We start from the raw sequence: 23,049 nt of genomic DNA, 5'->3' as shown, positions 1-23,049 counted from the left end.
CGCGTACGGGCACACATCACGTGTGCGACAAGACAACGTTGCCACACATCACGCATACGTTAAGATGGCGCCGCCACACATCACGTGTGCGTCAAGGTGACGCCGCGACATTCCGCCACACTCACGCGAGCGAAGCACCGAGATGACGCCGCCGCTGCCCGCTCTGGGCGGCCGCCTGGCTGTACAGCAGGGATCTCGGCAAGGCCGGGGAGAGCAGTCCGTCCTACATGAGCCCGGGAAGTCAGCGGGAACAGAAAACATCCGGCCGTGCGGAGAGACGGATCAGATGACGCCAATGGCGCCCCGACCAGCTGCTCCGTTTCCGTCGACGTGTTTTTCTCTCCAATAGAAGGCATGCGCCAGAATCTGGAAGACCGTTACGCCGCTCTGTGAATGGACCATTCAGCTGTCGGGGCTGTCCTTGGGGCGTGCTGCGCTGTTTTTGGTGTGTCGACGTTTATTGGGCTGTAATTTCAATGGCAGCATTGATCTTTTCGTGTTCTGGTGCGTCATGCTCGGTGAGCACATTGCTCCCCCAAGACGATGAAATGCGAGATGGAATTTAATTCTCGGTGCTTGGATTTGCTGCATTCTTTCGAAGGCTTCTGAACTGTACAGTCTTCAAGTTGTGCTTCGGACTTTCCGAAGTCTGTGAACTGTGACGTAGACTGCTGTACTGTGCTCAGGTATCACGTTATTGATCGACGAATTCAGTTACGCTTGTATTCGCAGGCTACTGCTGACCGTTCCGTACCAAAGACCACCTCGCCACATTTGTGAATATGAAGGAGACCTCAGAAGAAAACGTATCGTCGCGTAGTCTCAAACCATTGCCACGTGGCCAGTTTTCCGCCCGGAAGAATGCCTGTCTATGGAACCCGATCAAAGTCGATGACGTTCATTTCTGGTAGGGATTACGCATTCCAGGAAAACGCCTCTCAATGAGCGCTCGCAGTGCGTGTCCGCCCCGCGGCGCCTCGTCCGGGGTCTGTTTTCCTACGCGTTGAGCCCGTCGTCGGCTGCCGGCGCCGACGATCGTCGGCTGTCGGCGCCGACGATCGCCAGCTGTCGGCGCCGGCAATCCGCGGCGTCCCCGCGACGCGGCCAAGAACAATGGCGGCGGCGGCAAAACAAACAGGCCATTCCGTCTGTTTGTGAAGCGGTTTGCTGTCACTCTCGACAGGGGCTCAGACTGGCCGGAGCTGAGAGAAGATAATACCGGTAGCGACGCTCGCGTCCGTGGAGAAACAAACGTCACAATGGTTGCATGCATCAAGGAAGGCAGAATCTGTGACGGCGAGCGGTGCCGCTGCAGCGCTTTGTTCTGTTCTCTCTGCTGTATGTCGGCATGCGGTAGCCGTTTACAGGCATCGGGTCAAACCATTTTACACTTGTTTAGACAATTATATTCCATGACTGATATAATGAAGACAAGAATATGCTCAAGTGACTAGATAAATGCGAGACTGATAAAATATGGTAGATGCCGCCGATAGTGGCTTCATTGTCACACTGTTCATCTCATGACTGAATAACAAATTAACACTGGGATATCGTCCCTCAATACATCAAACAGAAACACTGGCCATTTTCCACGGAACGAGCAACGCCAGTGCAACACAAACAGAAAACAGCAATTCTCGCGCTCGCATGCCGCCACCGCGCTCTACGCAGCGTCCTGGCACAGGGACACAAGGAGTCAACGGCGGCAGTCCTGCCCGCGACTCCAGGAACAGAGCGCCTCGTCTGGAGTCGCCGGAGGATGCCGCTGGCGGCGATGGCGGCGCTGGAACCCCGCCGGCTGCTCGGCCGTTCTGCAGGCAGAGCGGCCGGACCGCGCGAGGTTCTGAGCAGGGGTGCGACCACCGGCGCCGATCTGGAACAGCGGCCGGCACCCGGCGGTGACTGGCGGTCCGCGGCACGTGACGTCACACTCCCGCGCCGCGCCGTGACAAACCGACTCGCCTGAGGACCGATTCTCATCAGTTATGTGTCAGCCATGACCGGCACGCTTCTCAGCCACTGGATGACTCAGAGGCGTCGATGACGCGCGGATAGCGGGTGCTGCGTTCGCCCACCTTTGGTACAGTTGGAGGGTCGGCAGCTGCGACGCCTCAAATGTAGAGGAAGCTGTCGTGGTCCTTGGCGAGAGCCAGTGAGAGTGAAGGCGCGCGCAGGCTCCTGGAGCGGCGCTCCTCGCCGGCCCCGGTCTCCAGCCCGACCCGGCTCAGTTCGCGGCTCCTGCTCCAGTGCAGGAACTGTAGCAGACAGGGGCGGACCGCGGTGAGAGAGGGTCGGGCCACCACCCGCCACCCGCCACACGAGACACAACGGTGCAGAGAGGCCCAGACCATGACGGCGGCCTGTCGCTGGGACGGTGGTCTGGCGACAGCTCTAGCGGTTGTAACAACAGCTTGGTCCGTCTCAGCCGCTCCCGGCTCCAGCTTACTGACAGCCCGGGACGAATGGTGGGCCGCCAAGACCGGCTCCCGTCCACAAACAAGCTGTGCCCACTCTGCACAACTCTGCAGCGGCCACCCAGGGTGTGATGACGTCGCAGGCGGCATCTTCGGTCGGATGGTAACGCCCACTCCGGTGTCACCTGAGTTACGATCTCATCGAACGGCTGCGCAGCAAGCACACCCCCGGAAAACTGAAGTACAAACAAGACCACTTCTCATTTGCTGATTTAATAAACGCTACCCACAAGGTCAGCCGGAGGTCACTTACCGATCGCCTGAGGGGGAAGTCCCGTCCGATGCGCGGTGTGCCCGGCGGCCGCTTCCTCAGCACGAAGCTGTAGTCGCTGCTGGAGGCCCACTCTTGCTGTATGAGCAGCGGACGGTCGTCCGGATGCAGCTTGCGCTCGAAGCTGATGCTGATTGAGCGACATATCTGCACGGAACAAGAATATAAACCGGACGCACTGTCTAATGTCATCAATAGTCGCAATTACTGAGGCTGAGTTGCGATCGATACGAAAGCTTCTCGCACAAAACGACCGCAGCCAATGTTCTCCAAGAACTATGAGGTTTTTTGTTAAAGAAACATGTGAACAAGGTATAGTTACCATGTGAACAAGGTACGGTTACCATGTGAACAAGGTACGGTTACCACCAAGACGGTGATGATTTTTTGTTTCTGTACCTCGTAAATGCTGAACAGGTTGACGCTCTCCGTGGAGTTGTAGCAGTTCAGCAGCAGCTGGATCATTTGATCCACTGTTGTTCTCTCCGAAACCAGCAGGCTCTTGTACTTGGACTGTAAAAATAAATGGTTGAGTTCATATGACGCCAGCGGGAAGGCTAAAGGAATTGAGAGGGTAGTGAGCCGGGCGACATCACAATGAAGTGTTCGAATTCGAAACTCTTAACTTTGTCATGCAAACCATAAAAGCTGACGAGGCAAGGCTCCGAAGTATTGTACGACCAGACAACGAACTTTTTATCACCTATTCCTCATGTAACACTTGTTCCTATCACATATTAATCCTATCTAATATTAATCCTCACAGAATAAGTGATACCGAACACAAGCCGAACAACTGACAGCATCCGCAGAGGTGCACTCACAGACAGCACCAGACCGCTCAGACCACACGCCACGCGGCCACCAGACCCACCTCGGCCATGAGCACGCTGTCGAACACCTTGACCAGGCCTCCGTGCCGCATACGGACGGTAAACCTGCGGCAGAGGGAGCCGACGGTCATGACTCGGCTGCGCCCCAGTTCCCACAGGCGTGCTCGCCCACGCTGTCGCACGCGAGGCACGCCCACGGCCAGCCGGACCGCGCTAGTACCTGGTCTGCGTACGGTCGCGGCGGGCGTTTTCACACGCGAGGTCAGTTCGATCTGCGCCGGGCAGAACGACGGTTTCCGGGGACATTTCACACAGACGTGGGTGGCCGGACGTTGTGGCCGTCGCGTCGCCGGCGTGTTGACACCGTCGCTAGCGGGATTTAGGGCCCCAATGTGTGAGGAATAAGGGAAGTGAGGTTCACGGGGGTGCGCTGAGAGCCGTCCGCAACTTCAACAGCGCAGGCTGCGACGTCACGGGACCCGGGAATGTGGGAGCTGAACATTGGATGACCGGCAGAGGACGGCGCAATGAGACTTCTGGCAAAGATCACCAAATCCGCTCTCACTTGGAGTCGGCGCGCGGGTAGCAGGCCTGCAGCTGGGCTGGACACGAGTCGTCGTCCAGCACCAGGATCGTCCGCACAGAAGCACCTGTCAATAACGCAGCCGCTCAGTCCCCGCTGTCGTGATTGGGGCATGCTCCATTTCCCGGTGTCGGTGGTAGTCGGCGGTATGAACTGTATGGAGCACTATAATCATTTTACCGGGGAGCAGGCAGGTCACACCCCTGGTCACGTGATTACGGCCGAAGTAGTCCAGCACCGCACAGCCCAGCACTGACAAACTGTCCGCCATTCTTTAGTGGTGCGACCTTAATTGACCTCGGCCGACCCCATCCTGCCCACCCAGTGCACACAATGCCGCTGTCCCAGTTTCTACGGCCGGGCCAGACGAGCGGACGGCACGCGACCACCTTGTGGCACTGGTCGGCCACCGCGACCGGCGCTGTCACGCATGTGGCGCGACCGCGACGGCCGCGCGCGGCCCCGGTCCGCGGCGCGCTCTGGCAGGGCGCCGCACTCGCCGCAGCGTCCCAATCTCGACGGCAATCCCCTGACGCGACCTGCTGCTCAGCCGGGCGCCACACCTGGCTGAGCAGCAGGGAGCCTGAGCCACCCGGCCTACCGCCCGCTGTCTGCTGGTGACCGAACCCCTTACCCGGCCCGCTGGGCGGGCGACCTCGACATCCAGCGGGCTCAGGCGGCGGAGCCGGCCCCACCCACCGGCTGGCCAGTCCACGCTCCTCTCTACGGCAAGACCGGCGCTGGCGAAGAGCTGTCACTTGGACTGACCTGTGCTTCTGGTGGCCACCTCCATGGTGAGGAAGAACAAATTGGGGTCGCGGTGCTTCATGCGGTACTTGTTGAGCAGCTGGTCCACCACGTCCCGGCACGTGGTCGTGTACTTGACGCACATGGTCTTGTACTCGAGGTCGGGTCGCAGGCAGCGCGTGTACACCTTCACGGTTGTCTGAAACGTGGAAATTGCACAGCAATTATTTTTTGCCAGCATTCTCCATACCCCATAGCTATTACAATGCCCTCATCTAACGTGAAGCAACGTCTCAAAAACTGGCGAGGAGAGGGGACACAAGGTCAACTTTGAAGTGGATTTTTTCATGCGTCGCCACAGAAATAATGTTCAGCATTCTCGAAAATTAGGGGTGCCATGGCCACACGGATTCCCCATTTCTGTACCTATAACGCGCCCATTCCTGTGCCTATAACGCGCATGTTAAAGGGTACCGGTGATCTACCCCACCAGCCGGCTGTTCTTCACGCGCTTATGTATGGACGCATGACGATAAGCGAGGTACGCATGTTCGCATTCACTTACCGGGGTGTGAGGATATGAGAATCTTACCGACTGAATAAATGATAACGTCATTCGTGTCCGAAAACTTTCAAAACATCTACCAATGGCAGGTTGACACGTCTCGGACACGTTGCTCATGCCCAGCTTACATTTAATTAGTAAATCTGGTAGAGTAACGAGACTCAAGCAAATCTCAGTGACACCTTAGCTGAACAACATTACATTCCAGAGAGTGTGGGAATGTAAACGCTTCGCTAGTTCGGCGCATTCCAAGAACAGCCTACTTGCAGCAAAAGGCGCGAACAAAGGTCCGGCAACAGTGGGGGACCATAAGGAATTACAGTGGATTTTTCCGAGGGAAAAGCTTGGTACGTATGTGGCAAACTGAGTCGACTGGGTCGCTGGATGGGTCTATATATTCCGTGTAAATGCAGGTCTGATATTGCTCGTCGAGCTCGATATGTCAAATGAGACTTAGAAGATGAAATGATTACAACCGGAAAGTGTAAAGCGGTGGTTCAAACCGTTTCCCCGGAACAGGTGCACTGGGCTCTGATGAGTTAGCCGGCTCTTTACCGGACCAGCCAGGACGGGTTACGCCTGTTGATGGGTTAGCCGGCTCTGTACGGGACCAGCCAGGACGGGTTACGCCTGTTGATGGGTCAGCCGGCTCTGTACGGGACCAGCCAGGACGGGTTACACCTGTTGATGGGTTAGCCGGCTCTGTACGGGACCAGCCAGGACGGGTTACGCCTGTTGATGGGTTAGCCGGCTCTGTACGGGACCAGCCAGGACGGGTTACGCCTGTTGATGGGTTAGCCGGCTCTGTACGGGACCAGCCAGGACGGGTTACGTAAGCTCGGAACGTCGGTCTGCCGCCCGATTCTCCTTTCAAAGTTAGTGGGTTAGTAAACCTGACGCTTTCCGATGAGAGCCCCAGCAACCACGAGTGTCGTAGTTTGCACCGCAAACATCGTGCCGCTGGAACAGTGCCACTACTAGCTGACCTTCAGACCGCCGCTGCTGTCGCTCAGCCGCGCGGTGTCGCAGCACCGTACGGTACGACACCCACCACTCTTCCATCTGGACGGAGGAGGCCGCCGCTGAGGGGAACCGAACCCTTTCGCCGCGCCCCGCGCTATTTCTGTCCCACCCTCGGGGAAACGCGTCCCGTCCAACGGGCGTGTCGCATTCCAGGGCCTGTTTTGGCGACGCAGTCCTGTCGAGGACATGTGAACCCTCCGCGACTGATCGAGCCGCCGCCCCGGGGCCCGGCTCTCGCGTCTGCCGAGGCCCGGGGCCCCTAGGCCCCGAGGCCTGCCCCGTACCAGGCTCGAGGCATATAGCAGGGAGTTTTACCGACGGCGGAATGCGAAACGGCCGCCGCAGAATGGGCCATGGGCCGGGACGGGTCACGATCCAGGATAGCGAGCTGACTGTCGCTGACGTAATCCGGCACCGAGGCGCCCAGACACGGAACACAACTTAGCAGGCCGGGATCCCCGGATTCCGCCGTGTATCACCGCGTAGGAACGCAGCGGTGAGCTGGATAAACACGGCAGCCGGCTCTGACCTCTCTGCGCAGCCCGGCCTGCACGCCGCCAGGTGTCCCCCAGCCATGTGTCGCGGACGCGGCACTAGTTGACACGGCTGGGCCACGACCTTTCACGCGCGCCTTACGCCTGGGTCGCAACTGACGCAAGTGGTGGCGCATTCTTCGTGCCCGCGGCAGTACGTTGGAATGAATACTCGCGCTAATTGCTTGGGAAGGTTTGGGTCTTGTCAAGACGTCCGCCTCACCGGAGCTGGTGCATTGGTTCCACCCGTGCTGCCCTCGCTCAGCCCTCAGTCTGGTCTGGATCTAGTCTGGTCGGGATCTGGATCTGGATCTGGATCTGGGTCCGTTCTGGACCTGCTCTGGGTCTGACTCTGGTCTAGATCCGGGCCCAGTCCAGATCTCCGTCTTACCGTGGGCGTGGCCGGCACGCTGGTGCTGCCCGTGCTGCTCTGGGTCTCGTTCAGCGATGTGTAGGAGGAGGAGCGAGACGACAGAGCCGGCTCGTGCAGTGAGCTGAAGCTCATGGTGGAGTTGATGCTCAGAGTGTCCGCCTTCTGGCCAGACCGCATCAGCGAGGACCGCAGCGGGTTGACTTGCACGTGCTTCAGCATAACCCTGCAAAGAACAAGTTACGAGTAAAATGACCGCAGCTTCTTATCATCTAAAAGGCTGGCGTTTTATTCCGTTTTATCTGTTCCGCTAAAACCTCCCAAAAAATGTATCGCATTGTGGGCTGCATGGGCTGAAATGATTAAGACAAAATCCACGGTACATTGGTTGGCTCACCTCAATGTGCCGTTTCACCTGATGCATAAGCATGAAGTTTACGAAAGGACAATTTAAATCCCAGCATAAATGGCGCTTTTAGAGGTATTTCTTCGGCACAGTGGAATCAATAACATGTTCCGCATAATGTTTGGCCAGCTGGAATCGCACAGCGCAAATTTGTAAGCACGTTTGTTTTCAAATCCTGAAAAAACACTCTGAATTTAGGTACGATTAGGGCATGTGACAGACATTCTTTGATGGGACTGGAAATTATAAACTTTAAGTTTCCTCCGTTGTGGCCCTGGATGCGGTGCATCACGGACGGTTATCGGCACGACGCATCGCCGACTACATCTGTTGCATTGAAAGCATGTGGGGTGTTCCGATACATGATGACTTATAAATTTACTTCCATAAACATAACGCTTCAGCAGGCGACCAGCATTCACTAGTTGGAAATCAGAAGAGAAGTTTCATAGCAGATAGCACAACGTAAGACCACCCAGTGTTGGTTTCCTTGATCAGGGGCGTGTGCAGCAGAATTTCGTAATGTGGGGGATCGCACAGCTCACTGTTTTTCACCGATGACCCAGCTTAGAGCACCGCAGATACGCAGATCTTGAGACCGTGGGTAAAATAACGGCGCATCTTCTGCATCAACCTGGTGTTACCTGTCCACTACGATTATTTTTGGCCGACATCTATTGGCAAGCATATTAATAAATGCAATTGTAATTTTGCAAAGTGAGTTGGGCGGTAAACCATGAAAGATAATGAAACTACCCCGATTTTTCTTTTTCCCCGGATTTAGTCCACTTTTCTCTCGAAGTTGGGGGGAGGGGGCTGAAGCACTGGAAGGGGAGGTGACGCCCTCAACTGAATAGGAAACTACATACGCCTGTAATGGGAAATATTACTCCAGTGGGTACTATGTGAACAAGCCGCCTGCCCTCGATTACACGATTCTTTAATAGCGCTGATGCCATTCATCTTGTCCGCGGAGTGTTGTTGCCAAGTTAGTGCAGTTAAACTTCGCGGTTATTGGAAAGCGTACCTAAAGGCCAGAAATCAGGTCGGAGGGTTTCCGCAGGTCCGGAATGTCAGACACAGCTAAAACAGCCCACCACGTCAGATTGGCCGCGCATGGCTGAGTACGAGGCCGGATAACAAGCATCAGAGGACCAGACGACATTATTAAGTACGCTTTCATAATGCAGATTTCCAGCTTGGCAATCAATGAGGTTATCAGTTTTTTTTCCAAAAGATCATGTTTTTAAGGTGTTGAGTCAAATAAGGTTTTCTGAGAAAGCAATCTTCAGTAGTGTGAGGCCTCCGACCGCACATTTAGGAGTCCCTTATCCTCGAAAACGTCAGTTGCAAGATTGGAACAATGTTCTCGTCATTTAGGGGCACGCCGCACATCCACGCCGATACATTTATCAAGGAACGCCAGAATGTTGAAGCTAACCATGTACCCAACCGTGCGCAACGCGGCCAATCCAGCAAGTGGTGTATGGATTACCTGCTAAATACATAATATTATACTTTCAGATTACTTATAAATATACTATATTAGCGGTTGGCATTAAGTCGAGAAATAAGATATGATATACTTCATCTACGGAGTTAAAAAGCCACAATCTAAGAATGCGACTTAAATCTTTCAGAAACGACACATTATGTAGATGAGCAATTCACAATGACCATGTCATTGAATACTTTCAGTCGAAAGACCCTCGCCTGAACACACCTTAAGGACAGTCGTCAGTCGTTGAGCAGCTGGCGAAATCTTGGCACGCACTTCACTTCAGACGGTCACTTTTCGTTCAGACCACCAATTCAGGAGGTCACTATCTGTTCAAATCACCATTTCGTCAGACCCGCTTCCTCGCACCCCGCCTCGACGGCCTGAGCTCCCGTACTACGGAGCGACCGGCCGCTGGCCGCACGCGCTACCAACACTGCCGGAGGTGCTGCGTGACGTCATGACAGCTGCGACCAATGACGTGCGGCCGTGCGGTTGGCGCATGCGTCGGCAAAGGGTGACGTCGGCAGTGACGCCTATTGCCGTCGGTGCCCGAGACGCGACTTTTTCCAAAGTGTTAGTCCGCAGCCCAGCCCGCTCAGGCCAGCTACGGATCTCCACCCGCAGAAGCCCGCTGTAATACACTGCCAACCGGCATGTACCGGCAAATATCAGAGTAACCGCAATAGGTATATGTTGTATCAAATATTAGCTTGGCATTGACAGAGTAAAGAAATGCTGTGTATTTCAAACGGTGGGGAGTCTGATCAATTCATTACGCTATACATGGACACGCATTGTAGGCAGCTCTAGGAAAGTGGAGACATTTTTCATCCACACTGCCCCTAAAATTCGCCGATTTCACTCTGTCTTCCCCACAGCTTTCGAATGTGTTGCAACAACTGCAATGCCATATCCATCTTCAAAAACCAAACTCCCAAACTCCGGCTCCTAGATAGCGTTACCTGTTCTCAAGTGGAGACATGATGCAACAGCGCAGAATAAATGCCTATGACATCCTTGATATTATTAAAATTGGCCTCCTTCACTATGCATGCTTTATTCAGGGGCATCCAGCACCGCGTCGGTTGTCATGCTGCTCACAAGCAAGCATAGTACTAGCATTTTGCCCAGAAATACTGTCTGCGCCTCTCGAGCAGCATTGCGCACATTTAGCAACGCCACAAAAACGCGAAGTATTATGAAATGTTGGAGGAAAACGTTCGCGGAGGGAAAAATGAGCAATATATGTGTAAGACCTCCGTTTCCATTTCACATAGCCTGATGACTGCAGGTTTTGAGTTTTTATCGAATACTTGATTGGCGTCATGTGCTGAGCTGGATTTTTTTTTTACACAGACTTGTGTGCATGTACATATATTAGAAGAGATAGAAAGAAGAAAAAAGAACAAAAACGCTTATGCAATATAAAGGCTGCAAACTGGTGACAATCGTGGTAGTGGTCAAATGCATCTGACGTAATAGCCTGTGCTATCGTGGTGAAAAACTGCAGGTTCCTGCACATATGAAGAATGCAGGCATAAATGGACAAACTGTACATTACCACAACTCCGATTTCGACAACTCTTGCGCATGTTATACAACGGCAACTGTGAGCTGTATTGACAAGTGAGCGAGGCTAGGACAATAAGGGGCACACAGATTCCCATCCATTTTATTGACCATTGGCATTGATTGTGGGACATGTTTTGCACATAACTAAGAAAGCTGAAGTGCACGGCACCCTCTCGATAACAGCCAAGCGCAGTATCCAACTGTGCATATAATAATGACCCATTTAATTACTGCTCGATGAAATCAGGCCAAGCTTTGAAAATTTGTTTGGGAGAAGTGTTTACTCAGCGTAGTACACTATGTGCAGCCTGGTTCCCTGGTGTGCCACCTCCGCCATGGGCTCTCTGTCACTTGGAGACCTGCCTTATACATATCAATATATTATCTTTTCATAGCTGTTTGGTAAAACACTCAGATCTTTTTGAGGTTTTGAATCTTAGATAATATCAAAATATGTATTATTTCGCAGCTGTGCTTCACGGACCGTACGTGTCAGCATACTTGTCCAGCACAGCAACTCCCGGAGGATCTGAGGATGAACAGGGGTAGTTTGTAGAGCGTCAGAATAAAGATCTCGTGGTCCGCGTTTGGTCCCTGGTTTCAGTAGGATTTTTGGCCGATGGAAGGAACGGTTTATTAAATGGAAGCGTGTTTAGGTTGTACATTGCCTAGTGCCTGTTGCGTAGGAGTTAATGCATTATATTACGTATAAGATTAGCTGTCTGTTTCTTAGAAGGGAGCGTTCCACATTTATATGGGGTTTTGAACTGAAACAGCCATCTTGAAGACCTTTCGATGCCGTTCACAACAATGCCCTTCTCAAGACCTAAGCTCCTCTAGTTTCTAAGCTACACGTCCACGAAAATGGGGAGAGGTATATCGGGAGATCACTTCAAGGTCACTTTGGTATTCATGACAACATCATAACATCATTCAAATCCTGCCATTTCATAAGCGATGGGGTGATCAAGACCAAACAATATATGATTGTCGAGGCGCTCATATTTGGCTTTCATGAGAGCGATTTCCACATGTAACAGCCGTCAATTGGCTCTCAATCAATGATGTGCAATGTACGATGACGCAATCAAACCATGACGTATTGAGAAAATAGATAATTGTGCTGTCTAGAGCAGCCTTTTTCACAATAAGAGATATGCCGTTGGTCGCAATTGAGATTGTTTCATCGTATCTGACATTTGCTTCAATATCCTCTCAAATGTAAACCATTCTATTCAACACTTTGACGCAGCTGGTGTCTTATATCACAAATATTTGTACTAAAATGGTCAGTTGGGAAAACGTTAGGCTGAAGATATAAAGGCTCCTGGTTTCAGCAGGCTTTTCCGATCGTAGATGAGTGATGGGTTAATGGGTTAAGTAGATACGCGATACGTTGTGTTTCCATATATTCCATATGTATATTATATTTCCATATATTGTTCCCCGTCTGCAGGGGCCGTGTGAGGAGCTTTCAGTAGTAGGAGGCTTGGCACCCATTTGAGATTTGCAGCTCAACAATTTTGGAGATCTGCAGAGCGTCAGAATGAAGATATCATACTCCGTGGTTGGTCCCTGGTTTCGGCAGGCTTTTCCATGGAAGGAGTGGTTTAGTAGATGGAAGCGTGTCGAGTTTGTATACAGCCGAGTACCTGCTGTGTAGGAGTTGATAAACCATATCATATACTAAATTACTTGACTGTTACTTAACACTTTAACGCTGGTGGTGTCTCATATTCACACATAAGTACCGGAATACCTCAGTTGGGAGAGCTCAGATGGGATACTAGAGATACAAGGTTGCCTGGTGTGATCCCGGGTTTCGGCAGGTTTTTCCGTTCGTGCACAAATGACACGTTATTTGGGTAAATAGATAGGCGATGTTGTATTTCGATATAGCTTGATTCATCCTTTGTAGAGATCCTGTGACGAGCTCTCAAAATTCAGAGATTCGGTACCCGTGTGGGATGCCGGGACCATGTGGAACAATGCAGGATCTGCGTTTTCAGGAAAGCGTTTAAGGCTCCGGTTTTCCGGTATTATGAGTTACGAGCTCTCGATAATCAACCTCAGTTCACCAATGGATGATGCTTGAACTGGTTACGCAACGATAATAAGGAAGCGTCGGTTACCTTGACCAAGCACAAACGTGTGGTTCTAACGTCTCATACCAAAACCAAACGTGTTATGATACATGCTCATGGGTACGAGTGGCTCACAATTCATAAGTCTTGGCAGACGGTCAAATTCATTTTTAAAGAGCTTATGACGGTAGTGTAATTTTTTGGTTTATTGGACATATCCTGGCTTTTCTGGGCTGTGCGTTTTGTTTTTCAGCATTGAAAAATGCATATTCATACATAATATATTCACAGATTCACAAATGTTAGAAACCCTGTCGAATTGAAGAGCGTTTGGGGCATTTAAACCCACACATCGAGTACATATGCTGACAACAAGCGATCTTGATAACGCCACAAAGCCCTGGCTAGCAGAGAGCCATTAATAGCTCCTCTATGCTAATATTTCTTGCTATGATGAAAATCGTTTTTTCCGTATGTGAGCTAGAATACGTATGTAGATACCACCGGCATTTCTTCCCTGGACGTGCGTTCGGTGATCTACCTATATTTGTACATCAACAAATGTACATGGAATATAGTCTTTGGATACCACACGGCAAAGAAAACATTCAGCCCCGCAAGGCAGCATATATATGCTTTTGTTGAAACAAGCCTACACCAGCAGCGGGAGCTTATATAGTAGTAATTCATGCATATATAAACGCCCTTCATAGTCAACACTAGAGCTGACACTTTTGAGCCTACATGCCTCCAACGTGTGGGCATGGCTTTGCCGGCAGACGCCATGGCTGCATGGCCTCACATGGGCATTGCTGGCTACATAGCGGGTCAGACATAAAATTTACCACCTTATGTCTTCTTTAGCACAAATGTACAGTTAATCATCTAAAATTTGTGGCAACATATGCTGACTGAGAAAGGGATTGTTGCGCGAAAAGAAAAAAAGAAGAATATATGTTTATATATATACATATATATATGCATATGTGTGTGTGTGTGTGCGGAATAAATATACAGACAAAGCTGAAACAGTCCAAAAGCAGTGAGAGATGCTGTCAGAAGCATGGTTTCCTTTTCAATTGAGGCTGCATTTGCCCAACGCCGTATTGCGTTGTATGCCGCCATGACAGCCGCTCCGCCGCCCGCCGGCCGTCACGTGCCGCCGGCCGTGACCCCAGCGGTCAGCTGACAGCCGGCAGGTGCGCGCCGGTGGCGGCCAGATGGCCACGTGACGCGGCGGCGCGCGCCCTGACCACGGCAGCCGCGCCGCTCGCGGTGGCCACCGGAAGCGGCGCCGCCCGCCGCAGCCGCGCCAGATTTGTCGGCTCGGGTGGGCGGACGGGAGGGGCATGTGAGGCGTGGACGGGAATTCGGGTTTGTACATCATGACGAACGGCCGGACCCAACCCACGGACGCCTCGGCGGTTGACCAGATGAACGGCTGCTTCAGTGTGGCCGTTTGGCTGGGGGGGGGGGGGGGGGGGGGACGGGTTGGACGTGCGGTGTGTTATACTCCAACGTCGCGCTGGAAGCCTGCTGTGTGATCCAGACCACCATCGGTCCGGAGCACCCGGGAGCTCCGCCGCAGCAGCAGCTCCCGAGGATCTCTGGCAGGTGGGAGACCAGAGTCCAGACGGTGGTGTCGCCTTTGTTGCGGCGAGGATCTCTGGCCGGTGGGGGACCAGAATCCGGGCCGTGGCATCAGTTAATAGTGCTCGACAGCGGGCCACCGGGAGAGGCACTCGACGCACACCAGGTAGGTCTGGCCTTAATGGCTGAAAAAGTCCGCGGAGACGTATTCGAAGACTCGACTCGGCTTGAGGATGGACATCAGCGGCTCGCGCTGCTGGATAAACAGCCACTCACGCATGCCTGGCAGGAGCCGACGCGATCGGCGGCGTGGCGGTCGATCCCGGTGGCCGTCGATCCCAGGTGGCCGTCCATCCCGGGTGACCGTCGATCCCAGGTGGCGGTCGATCCCAGGCCAGCGCGCGAACTTGCGGGCGTGATGCCGAGTGCGCTCGATGCCTTGGTGCAAGTCGGCAGACGCTGCAGAGTTTCTCGCCGGAGACTGTGAGGGATGACCGGACGGGACTGCACATCAGGATACCGTTGTCAACAGCGAGGCAATCGCTCGGCCGCAGCTCGGTGGGCAGGCCGGACCGACGATCGGGGAAGCCGTGCAGCGCGGCCCCTCGCAGGGCCGTGTATTCGGCGTCGGCACGTGCGGCCGCGCGGACGCCAGTCAGAGTGGCGCCTGCCATGGGAGACACCCGGGGTCCTTATGGACCTAGCTGAGTCGCATCGCGCACGACGAGACTGTGAAACCCCAACGCGGAAACGGACGCATGGAAAACAGTGCTTCATATTCCGTCAGGACTCAGACGCGACTGATTGTCGGCCAGCGGCGTGGCGACGCTATCTGGCATGTCAGCAAAGGCCACTTCTCTTTTTCCCCGGCGTGCGAACAAAGGGTCACCCCACACCGGCGTGCCCGCGGCATAGGGCCCGGTCACACGGGTGTCACGGGCGATGGTAACGCGGTGACCGAAGGGGCTGGTGGAGGGACACGCTCGCCGAACAGAGTCGTCTCGCAGTGACGGCGGCGGGTCACAGCAGACGGTGGCCCGCGTTAGGGCTGTAACTGTGCACTCGATTTTGTGCGATGCACTTGTTTTGTACCGACCTTGTTCATCCAGTCATAGCTGCACCATGTCACCATGCCAGTCGACGCTGCTTTGCAGATCAGGTACCGGGCCTGACGCGTGATCCTCGCCATCAGGCACCGGGCCTGACGCGTGATCCTCGCCATGCCAGTAATAAGGACCGATCGGTCGGGCTGAGCTGTTCTAGTCGTCCCACGAATCAGTGCAGGCCTCGCACGACGGCCAGCCTGTATCAACGAGAACAGTCACATATCGAGGTGAACTTGCACGCTACAATTCTCGTGCCAGTACAACGGTACACAAATTGCAAAGCCAACTACGAGAGCGCTTAATAAGCCGGGGTGACACAACATGGCCTGAGACTTGTGTGCAGCTAACGTTGCGCAAAACAAGTGATGCACTGTAATGCTGCGCTAATATATTTCTAGACATAATGACGTAAACACCGACTATATTATCAGGTGGTGCTATTTCATCTTAGTAAAATTTGACAGCACAAGAACATGGTACGCACATCTAACGTGGTAGCCGGCGATGAACCGAGCGACACTCGACAGTCCCGGGTATGACGTGATAGCCGGCGATGAACCGAGCGACACTCGACAGTCCCGGGTATGACGTGAGAGCCGGCGATGAACCGAGCGACACTCGACAGTCCGGAGTATGATGTGATAGCTGGCGATGAACCGAGCGACACTCGACAGTCCCGAGTATGATGTGATAGCTGGTGATGAACCGAGCGACACTCGACAGTCCCGAGTATGACGTGATAGCCGGCGATGAACCGAGCGACACTCGGCAGTCCCGGGTATGACGTGATAGCCGGCGATGAACCGAGCGACACTTGACAGTCCCGGGTATGACGTGATAGCCGGCGATGAACCGAGCGACACTCGACAGTCCCGAGTATGATGTGATAGCTGGCGATGAACCGAGCGACACTCGACAGTCCCGAGTATGACGTGATAGCTGGCGATGAACCGAGCGACACTCGACAGTCCCGGGTATGACGTGATAGCCGGCGATGAACCGAGCGACACTCGACAGTCCCGGGTATGACGTGATAGCCGGCGATGAACCGAGCGACACTCGACAGTCCCGAGTATGATGTGATAGCTGGCGATGAACCGAGCGACACTCGACAGTCCCGAGTATGATGTGATAGCCGGCGATGAACCGAGCGACACTCGACAGTCCCGAGTATGACGTGATAGCTGGCGATGAACCGAGCGACACTCGACAGTCCCGGGTATGACGTGATAGCCGGCGATGAACCGAGCGACACTCGACAGTCCCGGGTATGACGTGATAGCCGGCGATGAACCGAGCGACACTCGACAGTCCCGAGTATGATGTGATAGCTGGCGATGAACCGAGCGACACTCGACAGTCCCGAGTATGATGTGATAGCCGGCGATGAACCGAGCGACACTCGACAGTCCCGAGTATGATGTGATAGCTGGCGATGAACCGAGCGACACTCGACAGTTCCGGGTATGACATGATAGCCGGCGATGAACCGAGCGACACTCGACAGTCCCGAGGATCCCTCAATTCGGTCATTCCGGCACTCATTCGGTGAGCCGGCACCTCCACATGGGTACCTAAGCACGTGTCGGTAACACTGGGATATTAGAGCGAAAGCCGGCTTCGCTTCGTTCCCCTCTCCCCCCGCTCTTCCGGTAGTAACACGTGCCGTCTCCCCATCCCGTCCCTCCAATCCCCTGGCCCCACATGCGTTCGAGTATCACATGTCAACGGAGAGGGCGCGCGGTCGGCTGCCTTTGAAGTCATGCCTGCCCCAGGGCAGGCCAGAGGAGGAGCAGCCGGGCAGCGGCCAATTACAGTCTGCTGGGGCTGCCAGATGTGGGATGGCGCATGATTGGACAATCTGAATGATCACTCTGGCGAGAAAAGTTGCGTACGAACTCCTGCAAACTGATGTCGAATAAATCTCAAAATCACGCATCAGTCACACATGTGGTCCTGAGAGATTTTTTCTAGTTATTGTGCTTTCTTCAACGAGGAGAGTGTCATGGTGCCTCATCAGCCTTTAGTGAGAAAAAGCACGTTTTTATGTAAGAGTTGTGTATGTCATGTGAGCACATAATACTATTATACTGATAACCCAGTGTCTTATTTGGAAATCTGTCTTGTTTGGAGCGAGCTGCAGATGTCAGAGAAGTGTTCTGAGTTCAGTGTGAATGACTCGTACCCTGTTTTGAGAGGTTGGGTCTCAATCGACCGTGCACTCATATGCAAAGGAAGCACAAATCCGAACATGGAGCGAGGTAGCGGTAGGGATTTCTGTCCCCGAACAACCCAATCCTGTTAACTGCTTTTCTGCGTGGTAACTTCACTGTTCGGCGCTTAGGCAGGCTGCCGATTTCAGCAGCATGAAAAACACCGCGTTTATTGAACAGCAATGCAAGGAAGGAAAATAAGTTTTAGTAAAACTTTTTCGAACAAGTGCGAACCATATTGTAACGTCTTTCGAGGGCGACAACTAAGCGGCGGTGTGGCTTTGACTGCCGCCTCTGGGACATTGTACCGTTAGAAGCAATGTCCTCACCAACCGCATCGTGACATACATAGCACATTGTCATTGCATTCCACATGATGCTGTGCGCTCACGCACGGCTTGAGTTACAGCAGCATGTGAGTCAATTTGGCTATCGTGATGTCAAATCATGCATGACATTGTACTCATCAATGCCTGCAAGTGCTTCGGTGTGGAGGATCGAACTTCCAGCTTCCTCTGTCAGCATCGCACGCGTTTCACTTGGTGAGCACCAGTACTTTCAAAAAAAGTTTCAAAGAGTACTATCATCTGTAATATCACTTTACGAACTTGACTGAAGCGCCCTTGTTCCTTCAAACCATCGCCGTTCTTCATCCACTTTTGAAACTATTCACTCCACGCTTTCAGAATTTTGGTTTGCGTTTCAAATAACATCCGCGTCTTATGTTCCAAGGACCCAGTCCTTTTCAGAGCACCCATCTGGCAAGCAGCCTCTGCCCGACCCCTGTAGAACCCGTCGGGTCAACCCCTGCTGGAGGACCGCTTCAGCATCCGGCGCAGTCAGCAGCACCCCGCAGAAATCCGACCCGGGCCTATAAATTGTGTCCTGGTTGTGTTAACAAGCCGGCGGCCCACTTGTAGCGTGGCCGGGGGCGGCGGCGCCGTCGGTGGTGCGTCTCATTAGGCGCCGCCGGTGCACATTATCCACGCCTGATTGGGTGACGCCAGCCGTCGGCACCGGCGGCCGGACGGTCCCCCTGGCCGACCCGGGAGACCGCCGGCATCGACGCCCCACGATTGACCCGTCGCCGTCGGGATCCGGTCGGGGGCGTCGGTGCTGGCGAAAAAGCCGACCGGAACTCGTCGGCGCGGCGACGGAGAAGACGGTGCCGGCAAACAGGAATGGACGGAACATCGGCGTAAAACTCTACTGGTAAAATTCCCGCAAACCGCGCAGCGTGATAATTGTTGCTCGAAGTGCGCCCGGGTGGCCGGTTGGATACCCTTCGCTCGGGTGGGGTGGGGGGGGGGGGGTCAGTTTGACCCCCTGAGGTCTCAGGAACTAAGAGAGCTAGAAATATCAAATTTACAGGGTGTGTTGACCTGTACGTGAGCCCACTTAGGTAAAAGTTTGAGACTCCTAGGCCAAACCTTTGCCCTACCTACTTAAACCTATAACTTCCTGACCTTTAGGTCAAATGAGGTCAGACAAGGCCAAATTCCAGGTTGGTCTCCAAAGTGCCCCTGGAACCTAGATAGCTGTTCTAAGCAAAAATTCGCTACCTCATCTAAGGTTAGTGACCTCGTTCGACCTTTTGCAGACCACGGTAACCAAAATCATACAAGACCGCTTTGAGTTTTGCATTTGGAAAAGCGACAAGGATTGTGGCAGGCAGTATGTCCCTAAAAACTTGCTGTTGACGTGGGCTGTTCTAGGTCAGTGCCATGTTCTGACGTTTGATAATTCTATGGAAGGTGTATAATGCGGTTACTGTTGTCAACAAATTAGAAATGAACACCATAATCTACCCCATACAGCAAGCCCTAAAGTAATAAAACAGGTTGTTTGAACTTGGTCTAACCTTCATACTTGATCTTAGGTCAATGTAATTTGTTCATTCCATTGTTTTGTTCCTCAAGAAAGTATCTCAGAGGTGTATGGTTTCGTCTAACCATCCGTTGTTGGAGCGGGCTGAGCGATTCCCTAGAAATGGCGTTCGCTGAAACCATGGCTTGACTTTGACCTGTCATAAGTCAGCGACCTTACTAGGTACATCTCATTTGTTGTGTCAGACAATCCGCTATTTAATTGCCTACAGCTATGCAAAATTTGGCGCGGCTACGCCGCGCCATTCGGAAACCATTCCGGAAAACCTTGGGGGGTTAATTTGACCCCACCCGAGCGCGTGTCAACACATAGTCTACACCAATTAAAATAGCTGAATATCTGCATAAAACCTCGAGTATATGAAATACGAGAGTCTACCGCAAATAAAGGCTGTACGATCGACGGTGGTCTGGTCGTCGAGTCGTGGACTGGCCTGACCGTTTGTAGGGTATTAAAGTTCCGGACAGCTGGGAGATGCCTTGTCCGGACAGTGGTCTTGCTCCCAATAAAAATTGCACGCACAACACTGCTTCTCACGCGTCCACCGTGAAGGCGAAGGCGCTGTTCCCTCCCGCGGCACCATAAGGCGCGCTGTGCGCCGTCCTCGCCGCCCGCTCGCGTCGGAAACGTCGGTCAACGTTGTTCGGGAATGTGGTTTGCTTTGACGCCATTCCATCATCATCTCCGGACATCTTTAGCCGCTGGCGACTTACGGGCATCACATGTGTATCACCTTCATGGAAACTGTTTTCATTGCCCTAGCTCCCCGTATGGGATTGCTGGAACGTGCGTAAAATATCATGGTCAAAAATGCATTCTCCTAGTGCAGTAACCAGCGCATGCAATAGGGCCAGCACTGAGCCTTAGCCAGCGAGGGCTCTCGTGCGAGGCGGCAGTCTGTTGGCCAGTTGGCGGAGTCAGCCTGAGCTCCGACAAGCGGGGAGCCTGCTAACCGGCTTTGTCTCTGGCGCGGCCTGCGTGTCCATCCGCCGGGTCCTCTGAGCGGAACGGCCGCCCCGCGCCAGTGAAGCCGTTCATTTCCAGTAATCGCTTTATATTGGGAGCGTAATCACCTGAGATTATCTTCTGGGGGCTTCCCGGCGCTGCGTCATCGGCTTACCTTTTGTTGGGGGTGGGGGTGGGGGTCCGGGGGGGGGGGGGAGAGGGGGAGCGGTCCGGCCAGCGGCAGCTGAGCACTCCGCCTTTACCGCGCACTGCCAATGTGATCCCCGGCATCAGTTCAGGGAGCGAGCTTGTCATCGCCCATCGCCACCGCCCACAAGCCTGAACAGCTGGCCTCCTGGTATCTGCGTCCGCTTCTGGAGAAACCCGGCGGTGCTTGGGCAGCCTATTTAAGGCATGACTAGCGCATGATATATGCTGTAAAGAGATGCATTGAGCTAGAAAGTGAGATAAAATGGAGCACGTATAAAGGGGATGACAAATCTGAAAGCCCCCAAGCTAAACAGAACCAGACATCTGTTCAACCTCTGTTAAAGTTGTGAAGTCATCAGACGGCGAAGTGGTCTGAATGCGTCAGTTGTTTAACCTTGCCGGCAGCAAATGTTTGTACTGATTATATACTGATGAGTCTCCGAATGCAGATACGCATGTGGCTGGCAACACAGCGATGCTCTCCGTCAGAATGCCATTGGACTTAAGCGAACAGTCGGCGCACTGGTGCGGTCTGGCATGTTTCACAGGTCATGCATCGGCTGCGGCCGGTTTGGTGTCCACCGCACCTGGCGTGTGACGATTTATCAGTGACTCTGGCGCCGGCGGGACCGGGCACACACGCACCGAACGGACAGCACCGCAGTTAGCACGCCCGTGTGGCAGACGTCCGCTTGGTAACCCGCTGTTCTGTCTGTCGGAATGATAACTTAGTCATGTCTGGGTCTGTTCGTCCACGCAAGCCCTCTGTCTCTCTGTGCCCAGGTCCGTCTGGTGTGGCCCTGCGTCTGCCAGTTGGTCCGTCTGGTCTGGCCCTCCGTCTGCCAGTTGGTCCGTCTGGTCTGGCCCTGCGTCTGCCAGTTGGTCCGTCTGGTCTGGCCCTCCGTCTGCCAGTTGGTCCGTCTTGTCTGGCCCTGCGTCTGCCAGTTGGTCCGTCTGGTCTGGCCCTCCGTCTGCCAGTTAGTCCGTCTGGTCTGGCCCTGCGTCTGCCAGTTGGTCCGTCTGGTCTGGCCCTCCGTCTGCCAGTTGGTCCGTCTGGTCTGGCCCTCCGTCTGCCAGTTGGTCCGTCTGGTCTGGCCCTCCGTCTGCCAGTTGGTCCGTCTGGTCTGGCCCTCCGTCTGCCAGTTGGTCCGTCTGGTCTGCCCCTCCGTCTGCCAGTTAGTCCGTCTGGTCTGGCCCTCCGTCTGCCAGTTGGTCCGTCAGCACATCAGACCGTCAGCTGACGCGCTCACTGATAGACCGCTCTCCCTGCTGGTATCCCACCCTGTGTCCGTTCGCTGAGCCTTCCGTCCGTCCGTTCTTCTGTCCATCCGCCCGTCCGTCCGTCCGCCCGTCCGCCTTCCGCTTGGTAGTTCACTGCATCCACCCGTCTACCCCCCATCCGTCCGTCCGTCCGCCTGTCCGTTCGTTCGTCCGCCCGCCCGCCCGCCCGCCCGTCCGTCCCTTTGTCCGTCCGCCCGTCCGTCCGTCCGTCCGTACGTCCGTCCGTCCGTCCGCCTTCCGCCCGGTAGTTCACTGCATCCACCCGTCTACCCGTCCGTCGACCACCCCTCCGTCAATCCGTCCGCCCGTCTGTCCGTCTGGCCACCCGTCCGTCGGTCGGCGCGCACGCGCCGGAAGCGGCCCGGGCAGACGGACGCCTCCCACGCGACAGGTGCTTCCGGCGTCAGCTGGTGCGGCGGCGCGTGCCTCCAATCTGAGCCGGGCCGGGCCGGCCGCCACTTCCGTCGGATGCACGCCGCGCTCCGCAGAGGCGCGGCCCGTGACCCCGACCTGACCCTCGGCGGCCAGAGGAACTGGGGGTGGGTGGGGGTCAGTGGGCCACTGTCGACAGGCGGGGCAGTAATTCTGATCCGCACATCTAGCACGCCGTTGGTTTTTTGAGAGCGTTGATTGTTGCGGGAGGGAGCCGTTCACGACGCCCACGGCGCCTCAGAGCTGCGCCTGCAAGATGTTTGGTGCTTCAGTCGCACGGCCGCAGACGAGTGTTGGGTTTCTATTGTGATGAGTGATGCATTAGTTCTGTGCAGTGTTTCCTCGCAAACAAGACCCAACTGCATCGCTTAGAAGTTTCGTGGCGCTTCGCACACTTGATTGGAACTGGCTGATATCGTC

General features: G+C 54.2%; 1 protein-coding gene across 1 annotated transcript; it reads right to left on the bottom strand.

The window, feature by feature from the left end:
* Nucleotides 1-1,831: 1,831 nt before the first annotated feature.
* LOC119090322 (uncharacterized) lies at nucleotides 1,832-9,694 on the bottom strand. The gene is made up of 9 exons (XM_037213109.1): nucleotides 9,532-9,694; nucleotides 7,424-7,628; nucleotides 4,933-5,110; nucleotides 4,147-4,231; nucleotides 3,623-3,686; nucleotides 3,148-3,261; nucleotides 2,731-2,895; nucleotides 2,079-2,258; nucleotides 1,832-1,876 (listed from the first exon to the last, which is right to left on the bottom strand). The coding sequence occupies exons 2-8, from the start codon at nucleotides 7,622-7,624 to the stop codon at nucleotides 2,115-2,117; spliced, it is 951 nt and encodes a 316-aa protein (XP_037069004.1). The 5' UTR covers nucleotides 7,625-7,628; nucleotides 9,532-9,694; the 3' UTR covers nucleotides 1,832-1,876; nucleotides 2,079-2,114.
* Nucleotides 9,695-23,049: the final 13,355 nt, after the last annotated feature.

The sequence above is a fragment of the Pollicipes pollicipes genome, unplaced genomic scaffold (assembly GCF_011947565.3).
Source record: "Pollicipes pollicipes isolate AB1234 unplaced genomic scaffold, Ppol_2.1 Scaffold_3087;HRSCAF=3621_pilon_pilon_pilon, whole genome shotgun sequence".
Taxonomy (NCBI): domain Eukaryota; kingdom Metazoa; phylum Arthropoda; class Thecostraca; order Pollicipedomorpha; family Pollicipedidae; genus Pollicipes; species Pollicipes pollicipes.
This window is presented reverse-complemented; position numbering and strand designations above follow the sequence as displayed.